The sequence below is a fragment of the Scophthalmus maximus genome, chromosome 6, assembly GCF_022379125.1.
Source record: "Scophthalmus maximus strain ysfricsl-2021 chromosome 6, ASM2237912v1, whole genome shotgun sequence".
In the NCBI taxonomy this organism is placed as follows: Eukaryota; Metazoa; Chordata; class Actinopteri; order Pleuronectiformes; family Scophthalmidae; genus Scophthalmus; species Scophthalmus maximus.
This window is the reverse complement of record NC_061520.1, coordinates 4,227,501-4,246,555: the sequence shown is the minus strand read 5'-3', so window position 1 is coordinate 4,246,555 and position 19,055 is coordinate 4,227,501. Positions and strand designations below refer to the sequence as shown.

General features: G+C 48.9%; 1 protein-coding gene across 1 annotated transcript in view; it reads left to right on the top strand.

The window, feature by feature from the left end:
• The window catches only part of si:dkey-49n23.1 (semaphorin-3D), a 68,891-nt gene that overhangs the window by 11,603 nt on the left and 38,233 nt on the right, over positions 1–19,055 (top strand). Inside the window, exon 2 of the mRNA XM_035630344.2 lies at positions 17,504–17,759. Within this exon, the coding sequence (XP_035486237.2) occupies positions 17,591–17,759 (169 nt within the window). The 5' untranslated portion in view covers positions 17,504–17,590. The remainder of the gene's footprint in view (positions 1–17,503; positions 17,760–19,055) is intronic.

The following is a 19,055-nucleotide window of genomic DNA, read 5'->3' as shown; positions in this document are numbered from 1 at the left end:
ACAGACACACACACACACGCACACGCACACACATCGTCCCACAGAACATCTGTGTATCTGTAAGCTGGCACGCAGACGCCCCCCCTCCCCCTCCCACCGCCTCTCCCTCCCCAGCAGAAGCACTATCGGAGCTCGGACAATCTCTATTGTATTATTGTGTTTATGCAGCCTCCTAATTAATAGCCTCTTATCAGGGCCGAGGCAACAATCAAGTATTTTCTGCCGAGCCAAACGCTTCCTTCCCTCCTGTGACCATCTGAGCGGAGCCGGCGCCAAGCGGCCGCAGCGCGACGCGCGGCGGACACACACACACACACACACACGTTGGCGCGGGCCCTACATTGAGTTGTGTTTCTGTAAAGTGTTGTGTGAGCATGTAGGTCTTTTAAGTTCACTGCACCTATAGCGTCCACAATGATGTCACTCGCTGTTGAAACGACCTCTGTCTCTTCAGTCTGAACTAACGAACGCCATTCGTTGACGTTCCGGCTTTCGCTGAAACTCCTTTTTTTTCTTTTTTTTTAATTCATTTCTTTCGTGATCTTGTTGCTGTGGATTTCTTGGCGCGTTCCCTTTCAAAAGTGCCACCAGTCACTGTTGGTGAAAGCCTGCTGCCGGTGTCCAGCTGCGAGACAGATGTGTCTAATTCACCTCTCCGAGCGTCATGATGGTTCAATTCAGCTGCAGGCGAGCAGCCTTTTGGTTTCTGCCTCTGCTTTGTGGGCTCCTCTTCCTGCACAAGTGGCCAGACACACGAGCGCGTCGCAGCACATTTTGACGCAGGTAAACGCCGCAGGTCGCGTCCTTGACTCCTCCTGCATCAGCGTCTGGCTCTGTTTTGTCTGTGCGGGTATGAAAATAAAAGGCTGGGACGCACGCACACACACACACACACGAAAATGAAAGGCTTTGTTTTCATTCATGTCCTCGGGGGAAGAGTTTATTTGACTTTCTGCAGGACAATGTAGTTGACATGACGGACTTTATTTTAGATTCAATTGTTTGTTCACGGTTGAATAGGAGGCTGGAAGGTGTGTGTGTGTGTGTGTGTGTGTGTGTGTGTGTGTGTGTGTGTGTGTGTGTGTGTGTGTGTGTGTGTGTGTGTGTGTGTGTGTGTGTGTGTGTGTGTGTGTGTGTGTGTGTGTGTGTGTGTGTGTGTGTGTGTGTGTGTGTGTCCGGAACACTTTGAACTCTTTCACATTTGGAGCAAGGCGTGACACAAGTGTCCTCGCTGCCTTCAGACGGACACAGTCGTCACTTATTCCCGTCCAGCGAGCTCACGCTGTTTAAAGAGCAAGCGCACTCGGTATTGAAAGGAGGCGTGGTCAGGCTCGTGGTCGGTCAGCGGCACTGGACCGTGGACGGGGCACGGTGACGCGCCTCTCACGGCTGTAATAAATCTTTTTTTAAGAAGCCACTCTGGCCACACCTCCCGGCGTCCCGAGTGCGCGGCCTTTGTGTCGTCTGAGTGCCCGACATTAAAGATTTACCAGGCCGCTGCGTTTGTGTCCTTTGATTTGAGGAGCAAGGGAGCAAATAGAGTTTCTCTGGGAAACGCGAGGCATTCGGCATATCTCTTTTTGAATGTACAAGTTCAAGTTGTAAAGGGCAGGAAGCGTCTCACACACACACACACACACACACACACACACACACACACACGTCAGAAACACATTGTGTGTGTTGCTGTGTGTAGGTTCTTGCCTTTGTCCACTTGTGAGGAACCACATTGTCCTCACAAGCATTGAAAGATCAGTGAAATGTCAGTTTTCGGCGAGGACTCTGGGATGAACAGGATTCCATTCACGTAAAAAACTTTATTCAAAACTTTATTTGTACGACACGGTTTCAAACCTGCTTCACTTTTTACTTTGTGTGTGAACGTAGCAGAAGATCCTGGTTTATCTGAAGCAACAAGAAGCTAAAGGTCGTGTCGAGTCTTTATACGTGAGTCAATAATCCACATCCGTCTTAGACTGCCTACCTTCCGTGTGTGTGTGTGTGTGTGTGTGTGTGTGTGTGTGTGTGTGTGTGTGTGTGTGTGTGTGTGTGTGTGTGTGTGTGTGTGTGTGTGTGTGTGTGTGTGTGTGTGTGTGTGTGTGTGTGTGTGTGTGTGTGTGTGTGTGTGTGTGTGGGAGTGCAGGGTGCAGCTGGTAATGGCCGGGATCAGTGTCGGAGCGATGGGAGATACGGAGGCAGTGGGAGTGGATTATCTCTCCTCCCGCCCGTGATACCTTATCATCGCAGCAGAGATTCACACGGAAGATACACAACTCTGACACACACACACCGGGAAAGTCTCGGCTCCGTCTCTCTGGCAGTTTACCAGAGCTGCATGTGTGAAGGTTTTATTCGAACCTGCGGTTTTGGCAGATTTACTGGCCGTTATCTCACCGACTCTCCTCATCCTCCGCTTACAGTCTGTGATAGAGATTTCTGTCCGACTACAGCTGCACGAAAAACAGAACCCTTTCTTGGCCCAGTCGCCTCCACCGAGGAGGAAACCCCCCCCCCACTGGACAGATTTCTATGGATCCTCGTCTAAAGATCGGACGTCGGCCGAAGAACTTTAAGAACACATTACATTCTGTCCCGTATCCAGGGATGTCTCTCCCCGAAAAGGTTTGAATTAAAGGAAAACAGAAATAGGAAATGAATAAGATCTATGCAAATGTTTTCGCTTCTGATTGGTTATAAATGGAGGTAAATTGATTTGACATAAATGTCGCTAATGTAAAAAAGCTTAATAAAAAGCAGATGCTGTGTTTGAGCATGAATGGATCTGATGCAATTTTCCCAAGAAAAGTTAAATTAGGTTTCTTCTGTATATGAAAAACTAAATTACAAAAAAATAAAAATGCTTTGAGTTGATGAAGTTGAACCAGTGTCACAAACCGGAGGATTGTTTTCCGGACGACCAAAATCGAGAAATCGTGCTTTCTGTCGATCCATCCCTCTTTCAATCCGTCTATAATCCCTGAAGTTGGTGACAACAGGGCAAATACACAAAGGACGAGGGTGAGAGTAGGGGGGGGCGGTGTCCGCAGGGGGGCGGAGTTTGGTGCCGGGGCCCCCCAGACAATTTAGACACAAGTTTAAATTAAAAAAAAAAAAAAAAAGTATTTTTCTGTTAAATAATGTTGCACCACAAAGAAATAAATCAAAAAACAAAAACATTTGGTCCGTTTGTTTCCTGCGACCGGGAACAAGTCAAACATGGTCGGTTTCCCTGGAGGCGGCACATTTTCTCGAAAAATGAAAACTGTCCCGTCATTGTGTCGGGATACAATGACACAAATCCACTTAATGTCTCCCAGTGGGAACCATTGTTTAAAGGACACACACACACACACACACACACACACACTGTCGCAGAGACACTTTCACTTCAACTTTATCCAACAGCTGTAACAATTTCAGATATGAGACGCGTCCGTCCGTCACTTGAATCCTGAAAACATAATAAAGCTTTTCGACAGAATCCGTTGACTTTTTCCTTCTCTTGTATTTTTGGCAAGTTTGGGTTTTTTCTGTGTGGCTCGCCGACGGGGGAGGGGGGGTGGGGGGGTTGTCCTGCTCGTGGTCAGTGTGACAGCTGTCAGGAGGAATTTGAAGGCAGCTTTTCTTTTGAGGCGACTCCTCTCTTTAGAAAAACCAGAAAGGAGGAGAGAGAGAGAGACAGAGACAGAGGAGGAGGAGGAAGACGAGGACGAGGATGAAGAAGAGGCGGAGAACTGAGACGAGCGAAGGGGACCGCGAGTCCTCGGAAACTTAAGCTTCACAAGGCATTCACTCCGCCTTTGTCTTTGTCTCGGCGCGAGGAGACGTCGGGAGGGTCCGTCGCCTCCCGACTGGTTGGTTGTTCTTTTGCTCGGCTGGTCCCAGTGTTCCCACCGCATCCAGTGAATGGACGCTCCTTTCACCGCCCGCTCAGGCGCCTAATGAGGGGGGACTGTGTGTGTGTGTGTCAGGCTGCAGGCTGCCGTGAGCGTGTGTGTGTGTGTGTGTGTGTGTGTGTGTGTGTGTGTGTGTGTGTGTGTGTGTGTGTGTGTGTGTGTGTGTGTGTGTGTGTGTGTGTGTGTGTGTGTGTGTGTGTGTGTGTGTGTGTGTGTGTGTGTGTGTTCACACAGAATATTTTAAAATGGTGTTTTTCTTTCCCCCATGCGGCGCTGGATGGTCACTGTGTCAGAATTGGTTTCTCACTGGGTTGTCGCTTCACCACTTTGCACCAAAGTGTTTAATTTCTCTATATAATTGGAATAAAGTCAAATTAATTAAGATGATCTATTTGGGAGCTGCAGGGTGGCGTAGTGGTCGGCACTGTCGCCTCACAGTGAGAAGGTTCTTGGTTCGAGTCCCGGTTCAAACCAACCAGGGCCTTTCTGTGTGGAGTTTGCATGTTCTCCCCGTGTGTGCGTGGGTTCTCTCCAGGTTCTCCGGCTTCTTCCCACAGTCCAGAGACATGCAGAACGGGGTCAGGTTCATTGGAGACTCTAAATTGAGCGTAGGTGTGAGTGTGAGAGTGAATGGTTGTCCGTCTCTGTATGTGGCCCTGTGATAGGCTGGCGACCTGTCCAGGGTGAACCCCGCCTCTCGCCCAATGTCAGCTGGGATTGGCTCCAGCCCCCCGCGACCCTTAAATGGATAAAGCGGTAGACGATGGATGGATGGATCTATTTGGAATAAATGAAATGAATAAATTATTCATGGTGACAGTCATGGTGTGTCACTCTGACACGTCTGGACACCATGACTGTCCGGAAATTTACATGTCGTGCTAATTAGCAACTGTAATATGCTCAACTAAGAGGGCGAACATGATGATTCATCACGTACGGTTTGAATTTTATTCGCACTAAAACAATGTTTAAAAGTTATTTTGGTTCTGTGGTTGAGGTGAAACCTGAACTCGTGTCCCGGGTCGGTGAAATGTTTGCTTGGACTGTGCCAAGAATAAAAAAAAAAAAAGCTTCTTTCTTTCTACTTCAGTTGATGCAGTTTGTCCTTCACAATACCGGTCGAGCACTTTTGTTGGTTGCCGCTCTTTACGTGCATCGTGAGGATCCCTCCAACTCCCCGTGCTGTTTCTCCTTCAGGCTGAAATTATCACGCCTCTAAAACGTCACTTTCGACCCAAACCCCACTCGGCGCTCAAAGTCAATACGTTGTCTGCGTGATGTAGAGCACACCTTCCACTGCACGTCTCTCTCGGCCTGGTCGTCGCAGGAGCCTTTTCATTTTTGCATTCCGGCCTTTAACAGGTCCCCTCAGACTGATCGGAATTTCAGGTGTTTATGAGCCTCAGCCACAACTGAGGACTCACTGGCTGCCGACATGTGGAGCGCCGTGTTTTCGCAATATGTCAGTACCGACCTACTGTCAAGTGCTCCGGCTCAAAGACGCCCTGTCCCGCAATGTTAAAGAAGGCGTTGAAAGAAATTCCTCGATTCGCCCCTTTTGTCCGGATCCGAGCCAGAACGAAATGGAGCCATGTCCCATCCTTCCAAGACCAAGTCATAAAGTGAAAGACAGAAAAACGCAGACGTACAGTGGGAGTCATCCCCTCGACGTCGCGATGAAATATAAGAACGTTTAGAAGCACTGTCCTGACGGGACATCGTGACGGAGGTCCACCTCCTCCCCGACGGCAGCGGTCGGAGAGAGGGCGTCGCCCTCGCTCGGCCAGGAGGATGTCGAGCTCTGGCGGGGTCGAACAATCTCGCCGTGAGCCACGCGGAGGTTTTCCCAACCAGCAGATCATGGCAAAAGCCTCAAACTTAAGACTCAATGAAAAGATTCATAAAAGTAAGAGTATTATCTGTCAACATTAAATTCCCCTCAACCTCCCCAACATCTGGTTCCTGTTCGTAGCCGCTGTAATGTAGCAATAAATCTGAACGATGCTCGGTCGATCTGTCAAGTCTGTCTCTCCTGGTAACCATGGTTACATCCGCGCCACTACCATTTCGTTTTAAAAAAAACGCGCCACCGCTGCCACGCTTCCGCCTGCCGTCCTACCTGAAGCTTTGGAAATGTGTGTCCTGTCGTCTGGACCGGACGTTTGGACGCGACCACGGCGTCTCCCGCGTTCACTTCCTGGTTGGCTCTTACCAGTCGCGACTCGACGACCGGCGGTGGACGCAAAGCGCCGCGTCCCGTCGGTACGTGAATGGTCGCGTGACACACGTGTTCAGGTGCGTTAGTACAGACGGGGAATATTACTGATACGGAGCTAAGAAAACGCTCGTGTGGACGGACATGTGTTCCGTGCTATGATGGATGGAGCCTGGGACAGCCCCACATTACAGTATCTGCTCCCTCGGGTTTTGTGGGTGTCTGGCGTCATGTCGTCTCCCGGTGGCTCTTTTTAAAAGAGTCATCGTTTTTTTTAAACCTGTTTTTTCAAGCAGAAAAACCCTGCGGAGATTTCCCTCCTCTTTCAGTGGATTTGACGTGGATGTGATGTTTTAATAGCTACGTGCCTGCAGGTTGCCTCAAGGTTTTCTTTTTAGTTCTTTTTTTTTTTTTTTGAAAGAAATGTAAATCTTCCAGTCTGGAGTTTGTTGAGGCAAAAAAAACAAACCTCCAGTTCCCGCTGCTCGACGCTTTTACACCCCACCCTTCCCCAAACCCCCAAAGGCACATGAGAGCAGCCATCTATCTAACCAGACAGTGCACATCCATCACTCATACAGCACACACACACACACACACACACACACACACACAGGTAGAAACATACTTTCATGGGTACTAAATCCCACACATGTACCCATTCGCTTCACACACACAGCTTTCAAAAATATATTCAAAAAAAGGCAGCGTATACACACACACACACACACACACACACACACACACGCACACGCAGCCCTTATGATGTCGTTCCCTCGCTCTGAACAATAAGCGAACGTTTCCTCCCGCGGCGTCTTCCAGGAACGGCCTCATTCCCGTGTCGCTGAAAAGGAAGAATGAAAAGAAAAGACGGGAACAGACGCGCTGAGAGACGAGAGCCCGTTCGCGCTGCACCTGCGGCGTCGAGGCCGACGCGCTGAGGGATCCCGCTCCGTGCGGACGTGCTCCGTGTTGCTGAGAGTCTAAATGTGAGGCTGAATATCAGGGCTGCAACTAACGATTAGTTTTGGCTCAATTTTGCGCCTGTTGATGGTTCACGTGTAGCTGATCTAGTCCAGTGTTCCCTCTCTTTGTGCTCTGTGGTTGGTCTCCACCACCTCCTGAGGGAAACGTCCGGCTCTTTAGCTGCTAAATGCTCAGTCATGTTCACTAACTGTGTGACGACAGTCTTGGTGAATTGATGGGGAATTAGGAATGAATCCACCTCATACAAAGATTTGTCAAACTAACGAATCAAAAGGTGACGAAACTCGAGATAGAAACGTCCTCGACAAGATGATCAGAATGTCTCGTTCTTTTAGATGAGACGTTGTTACACATCCTGGTACATGTTGGTTATAGTTGCACTGTAGATATTAGGTGACTGGCGGCTCTTATCTTGTCTTTATTAACATCGGGACAGACGTCGTGTGACCTCCTGACCAAGCTCGCTGTCTTCCCCGTGTTAGATCCGTGAACACTGGACATTGTGTTTTTTAAAAGGCAGAAGCGCTTCAACAACCTGTCAGATTCGCGTCCACGTCCACCAGCATGCAGCAAAAACGTATTGCCTGGGCTGTTTAGAAAAATAAATAAGCGGCTGCAGGTGTGTTCTTAAAAGCCTAAGAATCCGGCATGTGACTAACTTGGAAGGAAACGGGTGTTGTGTAAGAATCAAGGGGGCCCGTTTCCTATTCTTCTCTCTCTCCTCGCGCTGCCATCTGGAAGTGGATGACGTCGTCCGCTCTCTTCCTCTTCCCAGAAACCCCCGGAGGGGGGGGGGGGGTGGGGGATGTTGGGGGGGTATTTCTTTGAGGCCTTGGGCACGTCGAGCGGGAGAAGCGGCGATCGGAGATGGACGGACGGACAGGGGTGGTTTCCTCTTCCCAGAATTCCTTGTTACGGAGCAGCTCAGTTCCCACACCGCTGCTGCTTTGTTTGTCTTGACCCCGCGGCTCTGGTCATCGCGTCTGGAAAAACAACGCGGTGCACTTGTCTTCGGGTGCGGCTGGCTCCCTCCCGACTGCATGCTCTTTCGTTTGTTCTCCCATCTGCTCGTGTTTTTTTCCGTCCACGTTAGGCGATCGCTCTGGACCGTTGGAACAATGCGGCCCAACGGTGTTTTCTCGGCGCTCAGCGGACTGTCGGCCGATGAAAGGTTGACTTTGGGTCGCGACTGAAGCAGGTTCAGGACGCTGATGAAGTCCCCCAACTCATACGAAACGAACTGTGCCCTATGTGGTTTTCATTAGCTCTAATACGAGCAAATCACCTCGTCTGGTGATGGGAGGTGGTACGCCGCAAATACTTTCTCGCCCCAGAGCATTGTGGGGTTTTATTTGATTCACCAGCGCATGGTCGATGAGCTTGTAACGGTGAGGGTTAGTGTGACACGGCAGACAACCGGCACGAATACGTTACAGGATATAAGCGAATCCAGTTAAAATACACATACTTGACGGATTCGCTGACCTCTAGTGACCTCTAGTGGCCGTGTACATAACGACCGCTGACCTCTAGTGGCCGTGTACATAACGACCGCTGACCTCTAGTGGCCGTGTACATAACGACCGCTGACCTCTAGTGGGGCCGTGTACATAACGACCGCTGACCTCTAGTGGCCGTGTACATAACGACCGCTGACCTCTCTCTAGTGGCCGTGTACATAATGACCGCTGACCTCTAGTGGCCGTGTACATAATGACCGCTGACCTCTAGTGGCCGTTTACATAACGACCGCTGACCTCTAGTGGGCGTGTTTTTTCTGGTGAAGACAGTCTCTCTTCTGACGCCGTATCATCTTGTTGCGTCCTCTTCTTCTGCAGCGGCGTCATGGGACGTGAATTAATCAATAAATCCACAAACACAAATCACATCATCTGAATTCCTCCTGGACCTTCGTCTCATCTGTCAGATTTCTTCCTCCAGTAATTAGATTCAAATCTTTCCTGCTCTTAACTCGGAGCGAGTTTGTTTATCTAAGTAAAAGGAAATAAACATCGGATTTTTCGTAACCATGTTTTTGCGAGCTCACATTTTTGTTGATGTGGTTTTGGCACATCCTCGTCTTGATGCAGAAGAAAAGCAGTTGGGGAATTTCAGCATCACTCGTTGTACCGCGTTCAAGAATTTTGTTTTGCTTTCCTGTGGAGTCGGTGACGTCCTCCGCCAGGACTCTGGAAGTCAAAATCTCAGATCCATGAAAAATGCAGGATCTGCGGCTGTGACCTCGAGCGGCAGCGGGGGAAAAAAAAAACACCCGTCTGTTTCCAACATGTCCCGAGTGCGGACGAACTCGAAACCAAAAGGCTCCCGGCATGTGGTCCGGCGAACTACACTTATCTGATATCTGATCCCGTCGTCCCTGCGCAAGTGCGTGAGTCGTGAAAAAATAAAACAACTTCATCAAATGCGTGCGGCATTTTTGTCGGTGTGATGCTCTGGAAAATGGAACACGAGCGCATTTGAATCTAAGCATAATCGCATATTGTTAATTTTGACTCGTTACACCAAACTCCATCAGGGGGAAAAAAGGAGATTTAAGACACGTGCGACTGTCAGAGACACAGTTTCTTCAATAGTTTCTATTCCACATGAAGAAAATTAGCATTTTGAGTTATTCAATAATAATGAAATAATCAACAGGCCAGTATCCACTGCAGGTCCCGCCACTGCTGAATGGATTTCTCTTTCGGCAATGACTTCCACACAAATGACCTTTTTCTTTTATGCGTTTGACTCTGAATCAGGAATGCTGAGTCACTCACTCACACGTATGATGACTTAAGCAGAAATCCTCCTAACTACTTTGCCTTCACACATTTGCTCCGGCCGAGAACCAAATGTCCGTCTGTGAAATGTCAAAGACGACCACGTTGAAAAAGAAAAACCGAGTTAGCGCCGCAGGGCGTCAGAAACCACAGCGTCGGCTGAAAGTGCGAGATGAGTAAAAAGGCGGGAAAGGGAGAGCGAGAGAGAGATTGTTGGACTCGCCGACCGAGCTGCGGCGGGAGAACGAGGATTTATCGGTGCTCAGGCGGAACTGCGCAGGTCGTCTACCTTTTCTTTTTGCCGCTTGTCCGACATCTGCGTTTCCCCTCGTGAATGTGTTTTGCCTCAACGCACAAGTGAAGTCTGGCAACGAAGAGGCCGAGTAAATCAGGAAGAGTTGGCGTGACAGTCCAACTCCCCCTCCTGCAAAAGTCAGAGGTGAGATTTACAGTCGGTCGATGCTCATTTCCATCCACCTGAGTGCAAGCACATGTCGTCCACGCACCGCGCGTGTGTGCATCCCTCCTCCCCAGAAATTAGGGCTGCGAAATTACATCTTGGTCAATAAAATACTCAGGAATTTTTCTTTTTCCAATGAACTCAAAGTCCAAAAATGTGTGTTTTTGGGGTCTAATATGTTGATATACTATGTCAAAGTGTTCAATTAATTGCCTGGAAAAAAAAACTAACGCAAACATATTTTGACGCGGTAATGGGAAGGTGAAATCAAAAATCATTTAAATTTCCGAAGGGTCAGTGAAGTAAGAACCTGCAGGATTTAGTGAAAGTTTTATTTAAATTATTTTCCTGGATATTTTACATCATTACCTGAGAACGTATTTTTATTCTAACACAAAGAAGAGAAATAACGAGCTTGAAATAATAAAAAAAATATGTTTTTTGTGAAAAAGAAAAAAAAAAAGTCATTATTAAAATAACAGTAAATTACAATGAGAGAGAAAAGTAGGACACCGACGACCTTCTCCACATGATTTGTGTTTGTCTGAAAGGCTCTGCTCACATTCCACATGTGCCCATAAAGCAGCTTCACGTTATCACCGCTACAGACGATCGCCGCGTACGTGACCCCGGACACTCGGTCACTAAGCCAAGAATGTTGTTCCGCTCCGCTCGCTCACAGAGACGGATGGACGGTGGAGGTCGATTTTGGAGCGTCTGGTTCACGCTGGCGTACCAGGGGCCCGGCTGGATCGGTGGGCCTCTGCCCGGAACGTGCACCTGTCCTCTGGGCACCGGCGCAGTTCTCCGGGTATCGGACAAAGTTATGTTATGGTGTTGACTCTAAATCCTTTTGAATGTCTTCGTGGATCATAATCAGGTTTGGTGTCAAACGAAAAGGTCTTCCCCAAATTAACATTCTTTTGCAAAATTGCATGAATGTACATTGCTCTCAAAAAGACGGATAAATAGATTCTTAAAAAGTAGTTTGACGTTGAAATAACTAACCCCTCACATGTTTATATATACACACACACATATTTTCCTTCCTTCCGTGTTTATTTTAATATTCCACTCCTTCTTCCGCTACAACAAAAATCCAATTCATAACTTTCGATCTGGTCAAAATCAGAGCAAATGCGAGACACGAGGAACTAAACTAAACCGACGGGGAAAAAAATTGCTGTGACGCAGTTCGGTCAGGTCGATTGTGTGGGGGGGGGGGGGGGGCAAATAAAAATAATTGGGGATTCTGCAGATAAAATGAGTCGATACATCAAAGCGAGGGGAGGCCTGTAGTGGAGTAAAGATTTCAGAAAGCAGAGGGAGATATTAACTCAACCTAATGTTCAAGTAATAAGACGACAGGAGGGCTCAGTGGGGAGGGGACGGAGGGAGGGCGAGTTATTAAATCACGGTGGGGATTATAGGACTGGCAGGGAGGGAGGTCGTAAAGCCGTCGCCCCCTCCGCATGACGGACACTGAGAAAGATGTGGTTGTGTCACAGAGAGAGGGAGATGAGAGGAGGGGAAGGAAGGAAAAGAAACCAGGGGCAGAGACATAAAGAGGATTGAAGAAGGTAAATGGAAGAGCAGGGAGGAAGATGAGGAAATAAACCATGAAGTCATGGAATATCTGCGGCGGCGTCCACTCGGCGCCTCTGCCGATAAATCAGCCGGGCGGTCAAAATGAGATTTCTCAGCTTGCCCCCAAGTGGCCGGTCGCGTTTTCACCTCGGCCTCCGTGTAAACACAATAAAAACTTGCTTAATCCCTCCGAACCGGGAGCGACGGTGGAGGAGGGGCGGGCGCTCCGGGGGAGCGGGGAGGTCAGAGGAGGCATCCGAAGTATGTCTTCCCGCGGGTTGGGTCAAAAGTGTGGAGGCGGTGACGGTGGATAATCGGAGCAGCTGTCGCCTCGCGTCACGCGGCGCGGATGTGGACCTGTAGCTGTGGATCCGAGTTGTGGACACAAACGTCTCCCCTCGCACACCGGACACATTTTCGTGAATGGGTCCACTCGTCGCCGCGAGTTTCCCAACGAGAAAAGCAGCCGCGCGAAAAAAAACTCCGCCACGTTTCTTTTGAACGGCGAATTGTCTGGAACCAGTTTTTCCATGTCCAGGGAATTCCATATTTCACACTTTATATTGCGTCTTTATTCCAAACAAGCCGACGCGGGACGCTCCCCCGGACAGAGAGTCCACGTGTCCGAGCAGCAACAGTACGTCTCAGTATCGCGGCGCCCGGAGGATGGAGGTCAGGGGGTCGGTGCGATGAGGGTTCTCTGTTTCCATCAGTTTCCCTCTCGACGGTCAATAAAAAAAAAAAAGAGGCCTGACTAAATGAGGTGCGTTTGAAAACCTGGATGTGACACGGCTTGTTTTGTTTACTCATTGTTCAGCCCCCCCCCCCCCCCCCCCCCCCCCCCCCACGGCGCAACAGGAAGAGCAAACAAAGACGGGGCCCAGCTGACGACCATGGGAACCGTTTCTCCTCAACAACATCATCCACCTCTGACCCACTGAGCGTGAAAACTTCACCCCGACGGCTCGAGTTGTTATCACGCAGGCTACAGTTGGGAAATAATGTCTCATTTAGTTTTTTCTCAAGTGGACGAGTAGTTTCAGTTTCACTTTGTGGAATTGGTGAGTTGTAGTTCAGTTTTCGTCCTAGTCGTAGTTTTCCAGGCATCCTGAGGAAAGGTCTTGATCCGTAGACGTCGGAACAGGTAGATCTAATAATCGGCACAAGTCCTTGAATGAGATCTGGAGGTGAAAGGTCAGTGACAGTGCACATGCTCCAGAGGTTCACAAATCATGTTTAGTTTCATCCACAATCTTTCCTACAGGAATGAGGAATAAGGTGTATAAGGAAAGTGACCTGAAATTAATTCTGCTTAACATTATATGTAAAATACAAATATTAAAATCAATTTGACATGTCAGGGGGGCGATATTTCATCTCCATTTGGCACCACGACTAGTTTTGCTTCTCTTCCACTTCTTTTTCTTCTCCCATTGCTTTGTCAACTTCCTACAATTGGTCCGAAGGGTCTGAACTCTACCAAAAAAAGGCTTCTCTACACTGCAAACGTCCGTTGGTCCGGTCCAATGTCCCAGCAACCGTTCGCACCGGTTTGTTATTTTCCTTCGGACCAAACGTCCGGAGTCTTAGATATTTAATGACTATAATAACCCTGCTGTTCTCCGTGTGTACGGTGAGTTACGGCGTTGGCAGCGTCGTGTGTGGTGGTGGGAGGGGTCTCGGCAGCAGGGACAGGGAGACTGGTCACAAGCGACCGGTGCTGTGACCCGAAGCTGAACCGAAAGGACGATTTAAAGACGCGTAAACAGACGTTTCCATCTTTAGCCTCCAAGAGTTGACATGTGCTCGTCCGCTTGCCTCCACCGCATTGTGTTGGGAGGGTGGGAGAGAGTGTGTGTGTGAGGGATGATGCCCTGTGTGTGTGTGTGTGTCTCACATTTACAGTAGGTGTGTGTTATTTCTTGGACATTGTGTTTAAAATCAAACCGACAGACAGAGGAAGCAGACGATGAGTTCCCTTCAGGGATTTATTTAAAAACACATGTTAACGCCCGAGATTCCTCGGGACAGAGCGCGCACACACACACGCACACACGCACACACACACACAGAGAGGAAGAGACTGTTTGTTCCTCGTCGTTCTCCGTGTTGACGACGAGCCTGAGGAGGTTGTTTCCTCGGGTCAAAAGATCAGATCAGCGTCCACGGTTACATTTGACACTTCAAAACATTTTGATTATCGATTGCATGTTCAGGGCGGGCCGTGGGCGCAGCTTGTTGTTTCCCCACAAAAAATGAAGCAACACTTCATCCTCTGCCTCCTGGAGTTTGTCATTCAACCCCCAAGTGACAGATTAACTGGTCGTTTCCATGGCGATACGTGCTGTTTATCCAACGTTGTTTACTCCTCGCTGCACATAAATGTAAGACAGATTGTTTAGTTCTTCTTCACTTACTCCCCCTCCTCCTCCTTTGTTGGCTCTTTGTTTGACGTAACCCATGACATTACACAATTCAATTGTGTCTTCACAACACCGCTCAAACAGCCCTCAGAGAACATATACGTAATGAGACACATACTGTACACGTGTTTTAAATGTTGCATTCGTCCGTTCCTCGCGTGTTTCGGAACATGACGCAGCACATTATAGAACATCTGTCCTCTGTCTGTCATCGCCAGGTAACGTAACAAGGGGAATCCTTTTAATTTGAAAAGCTTTTTATCCCAGGGCTGCCATTAAAGGTACAGGATATTACAGTCTGTGATTGAGTTATGACTCATTCGCAGTTGTGTATGAAGGGCAAGAGGAGCATTAAAGGATGAACTGCATGGGCCTTGTTTTTCCACCGCGTCCTTGTCAATACATGTCCACTGACGTGCTCGTCGTCGGCCGCTGACAGGCCCAGGTTGTCATTAGAACATTAAAGCTGTTTTCAGACAGTGAAAAATGGCCCGAAAAGTTGGTTGCGGACACTGTCCGGAGTTTGCCGTTCACATTTTGGAGAACGCAATTGGAGATTTGTCCGAGGCGGACGCGTTCACAACAGCAGGGATGTCTGTGGGACATTCAGGCGAGGGGTGGCACGTGGGAAGAACGCCCACTCGCTTACCGTGAATCTTTTTCCCTTGGGGGCGCCGGCAGGAAAAGTTCAACAAAATGGCCGCAGCAACATTTGTTGTGTTTTGCGTTCTCACATACAGCAGCCCCTGCGGAAAAGTTCGGGAAAATGTGTGGACTTAAAGCCCCCGGTGTGGTATTTTTGTAATTTCCTGGCGGCACCTGGTGGTAAAGTTGCAAACTGGAACCAACTGAGCAGCCGACAGGGGACACCTTATGGTGGCGCACCGCTGATTCCATTTCCGGCAGCGTCTGAGAAGTCAACGCGAATGCGACGTATTCTGGAACCGTTTTGTGCAAACAGCCGTATTCAACAAGAAGTAGCAAACATGGAGACTCACGCGGAGGTCGGGTCCACCTCATGTCACTATATTGAACTCATTCAGACCTCACGAAAAAACATCGGGTCTTTGTTGCAGCTGATTATACATATATGAACACATAGTTATGAACAATATATATTCAATTTCTGTGAATAAGTTCTTCTAAATATGACACACTGTAGCTTTAAGTGCATGTCTGAAAGCGGCTTTACAGACAGACCTTTTTTTTATTAAAGAGTAAGATCATTTTTTTGTTCAGAGCCACCAGACCCCATTGACAAAAACAGTAATTTTACCTCGCAGGACACGGGAGTTGCTGCTCTACCGCCGCCTCGATGAGGTTCATTTGTTTAGTGGTAATGTGTGACTTCCAGTGAGGCAAGAACTTTTTTAGATCCTTTGCGTACATAAAAGTGCCACACATGATAATTAGGACAATGTGGGAGGATAAGGCCCAACTTATCCTTTAAGTCTTTCAAACAAAAAGACTAAATTACAGGCTTCACAGTGACGGCAAAACATTTAAAAGTGAATGCACACACACACACACACACACACACACACACACACACACACACACACACACACACTGTTGAGTTGGCAAAGCTTGGTGATGCGTCACCGAACACCCTCCCTTATTTCTTTTTTTTTTTAAAGCTCAAACTATAATTATACACTCACTGTACGTGGAAATGTTCCACACAGGTGTTAGGAATCACGACCGCAGTCGCAGCTGCGCTGCCAAAGTCGAATTTAAAAAGTGGAGCGGCAGCCTCGTGAAGGATTATGATAGATCACGAGACGATAACGTGGGTCAGTTTCTCCAGGAACGCACGCTGGCGTAGTGGTTAGCACTTTCGCCTCACAGCAAGAAGGTTTTGGGTTCCAATCCCGGTTCAAACCTTGACCCTTAAATGGATAAAGCGGTGGACGATGGATGGATGGATGGATGGGTTGTAGTCCAAGTGGACCGCTGCTGATTGCTGCTTTGTCCGGATGAATGGGCCGAGCTATGCATAAAAAAGACGCTAAACAACTATGCGAATAAACGTAAAATGGCCACAAATACGTGCGAAAAGCCCAAAATGTGTTGTTGCAAAAAAACACCAAACGCAAGGATGACGCCACTCGTCGGGTTGTGTCGTCTCCTAGTCTGCTCCTCTCTGTCAATCGGGCACTTTCCACTTGCGCTCCTCAGTCTGAAACTCTCCCTCAGTCGTCCAGCCACCGCAGATTTCCAAGCAGCGCGAGAAATGATGAATTGACCCGTTTCCCTCGGTGAGCTACATTCCCGCAGTAACACAGCCGCCCGGCCCGAACTGCCCACGTGTGCACCGTTCCTGTCTGACAGACATTTACTCAGGTGTTTGCTCGGGATACATTCAAAGAGCAGAGGGGAAAACTATATGTTCTCTGTTTTTTTTTCATTTTGCCAATGTGCAGTGATTCAATTAGACTTGATATTTTGCACGTTTAGCCCGAAAACGTATCGGAGCCAGGTGGTTTTTGAATTAAATTTCCTGCGAGTATCGGATTCATGTCGTCTCGATAAATAGGTGATTTATTCCGACGTCTGATTACCACATATATATATATATATATATATATATATATGTATATATTTTAATAATATCATGCAAATGGTGGCTTCACGCTGTGTCTGGTCACCGTTATGTCCTCTGCTTTTTCAAACAGACGGGAAAAAGGGCTGGTGTTGTCTCGCAGCAGCGTGTTCTGTGTGCAGGCTGGTCGCTGGTCTGGGATCCGTCCGCCTGCATGAACGTACAGTACCACATGTACCGCAATTCGCTCATCCGGGGGAATGTCTCACTAATGGGACCTCTTGGTACTTTGTCCGCGTCGCTCGCCAGAAAAAAACTCCACAGTAGGATCTTGGTTAAGATTCTGCGGTTGGGGTCAAGACATGCAGACATGTCAATTTCCAATGACAGGGTTATGCCACTGCAGATATTCAAATGAGTCATCCTGATGTATTTTTTGACATGTTGGTTGTTTGAGCCGCGATATTAAAAACTGCCATATCATGACGTACGTCGTGACGGATGTGGAACAGGTTCATTGCTTCCCGAGCTAAATGCACGGTACCGATGCAGAATGGTGCTTTCTTTGGCAAATTGCTCACATCGGCGTGTCTCTGTCCATCTCCAGTCAGCTGCGGCCCACAGTGTGATGTGACCGGCGGGTTCCGTCCAACCGACTTCTTCCCCTCCACGCCAGCGACGAAAGCGACCAGCGATGGCGGCCGCCTCGGGAGTCGCCGCCGGAGGAGCGGCGCCGTCTCCACAGGTGCTGATGATGTGTCTCCTCCCGCTGCTGTGGCCGCAGCCCGTCGGCGCCGACGCTGCTCCGGACGCCACATCCCCCCGGAGCCAGACCGGACCGCGGCTGCAGCTCTCACACTCGGGTAGGAAAACCACGGCGAGATGTAAACTAGAACTAGATTCTCACGCTTGTTCCTTCTCCTGGAGGTCTGTGTGCGGAACTGCGCGTGTGCCGAGTTCGACGCGTGCGCTTAAATCGCCTTAAATCTGCTGCATGTGCCAGAAAGAGTTGTGACGCTGCAACTCAGGACCTTTGGAAACACTGGAGGTTGCCCGGGGTCAGTAGGCAGCAGAACAATTGTGGAGCCTCGCGACAAAAATGCACGGAAGCTCCGCGAGCGACGGTTGTCCGATCCGAGTGCCCGGCAACCAGAGGAGGAAACACCCAAAGAAATGTGCGGCTCAATGAACGTGGCCTGATGTCGGGAACCCCCACCCACACAGACGCGGTTCCGCTCGTGGTTTATGCTTTTTAATGTTCAATTTTAATGCTCCGACTGACTCAGTTTGAATCCTCAGAGCTCCGACCGACAGTAAAAGTGTTGCACAATCTTCTGGTGGCTGCAAATTCCATAACAGACCATTGATGAATTTTTTTATTGCCTGTGACACTTCACGACTCACTTCCATGTTATTTTTTTTGGGGGGGGGGGCGTCTCGTTCAAACGGCGACATTGATCCCGACCGTCGTTCAAACGGATTTTTCCCGCTGAGCCTTCGGGTGAACAACACATGACTCGAAAGATTTGAGATGAGTTTTGGTCGTTGGATCATGGAGCTTCTCAAGCTGTTTGTGTTTTGTGTGAGATCCTCCACTTGCTTTAATGGAGAAAGCCGCCGCCCCGTAAGTGCGTCGACCACGTCGTTCGCATTTGAACCTCCTCCTTTTCCTTCCTCGTTGGCTCCGTTAAGGTCCCGACTACGTTAAACACCGGAAGCATTGGGGTTGAACTTATGAAAGTCAAGCGTTAGATTATTTGCCTGCTGTCGCGATGTCTGATTTTGGGACGGGGGGGGGGGGGGGGGTTCCAGCCGTGTGTGATCTAATTTTTACTTTAATTTTCCAGCGTTTTAGAATCCGTCGTTGCCACGTTGCCGTGAACAGCGGGTGCTTTTTAACAAGTTATTTATTTCCCACTCAATGACCTCATGGGAGCAGCACGAAGGAACGAAGTGGGACACGAAGTGGGTTAAGAGCGCGAGAGGTGGTGCGGCGTTATCGAGGGCCCGGGCGCCCGCGAATGTTTAAAACAAGCCTCGATTACCTTAATGGAGGCAAAAAAACAGAACAGAACGCTCAGATGTCCTGCGGGCGTCTGTGGTCAGATACCGAGGAGGCCCAACGCGTCCTCTGGACCACACAGCGGCATGCATCGCTG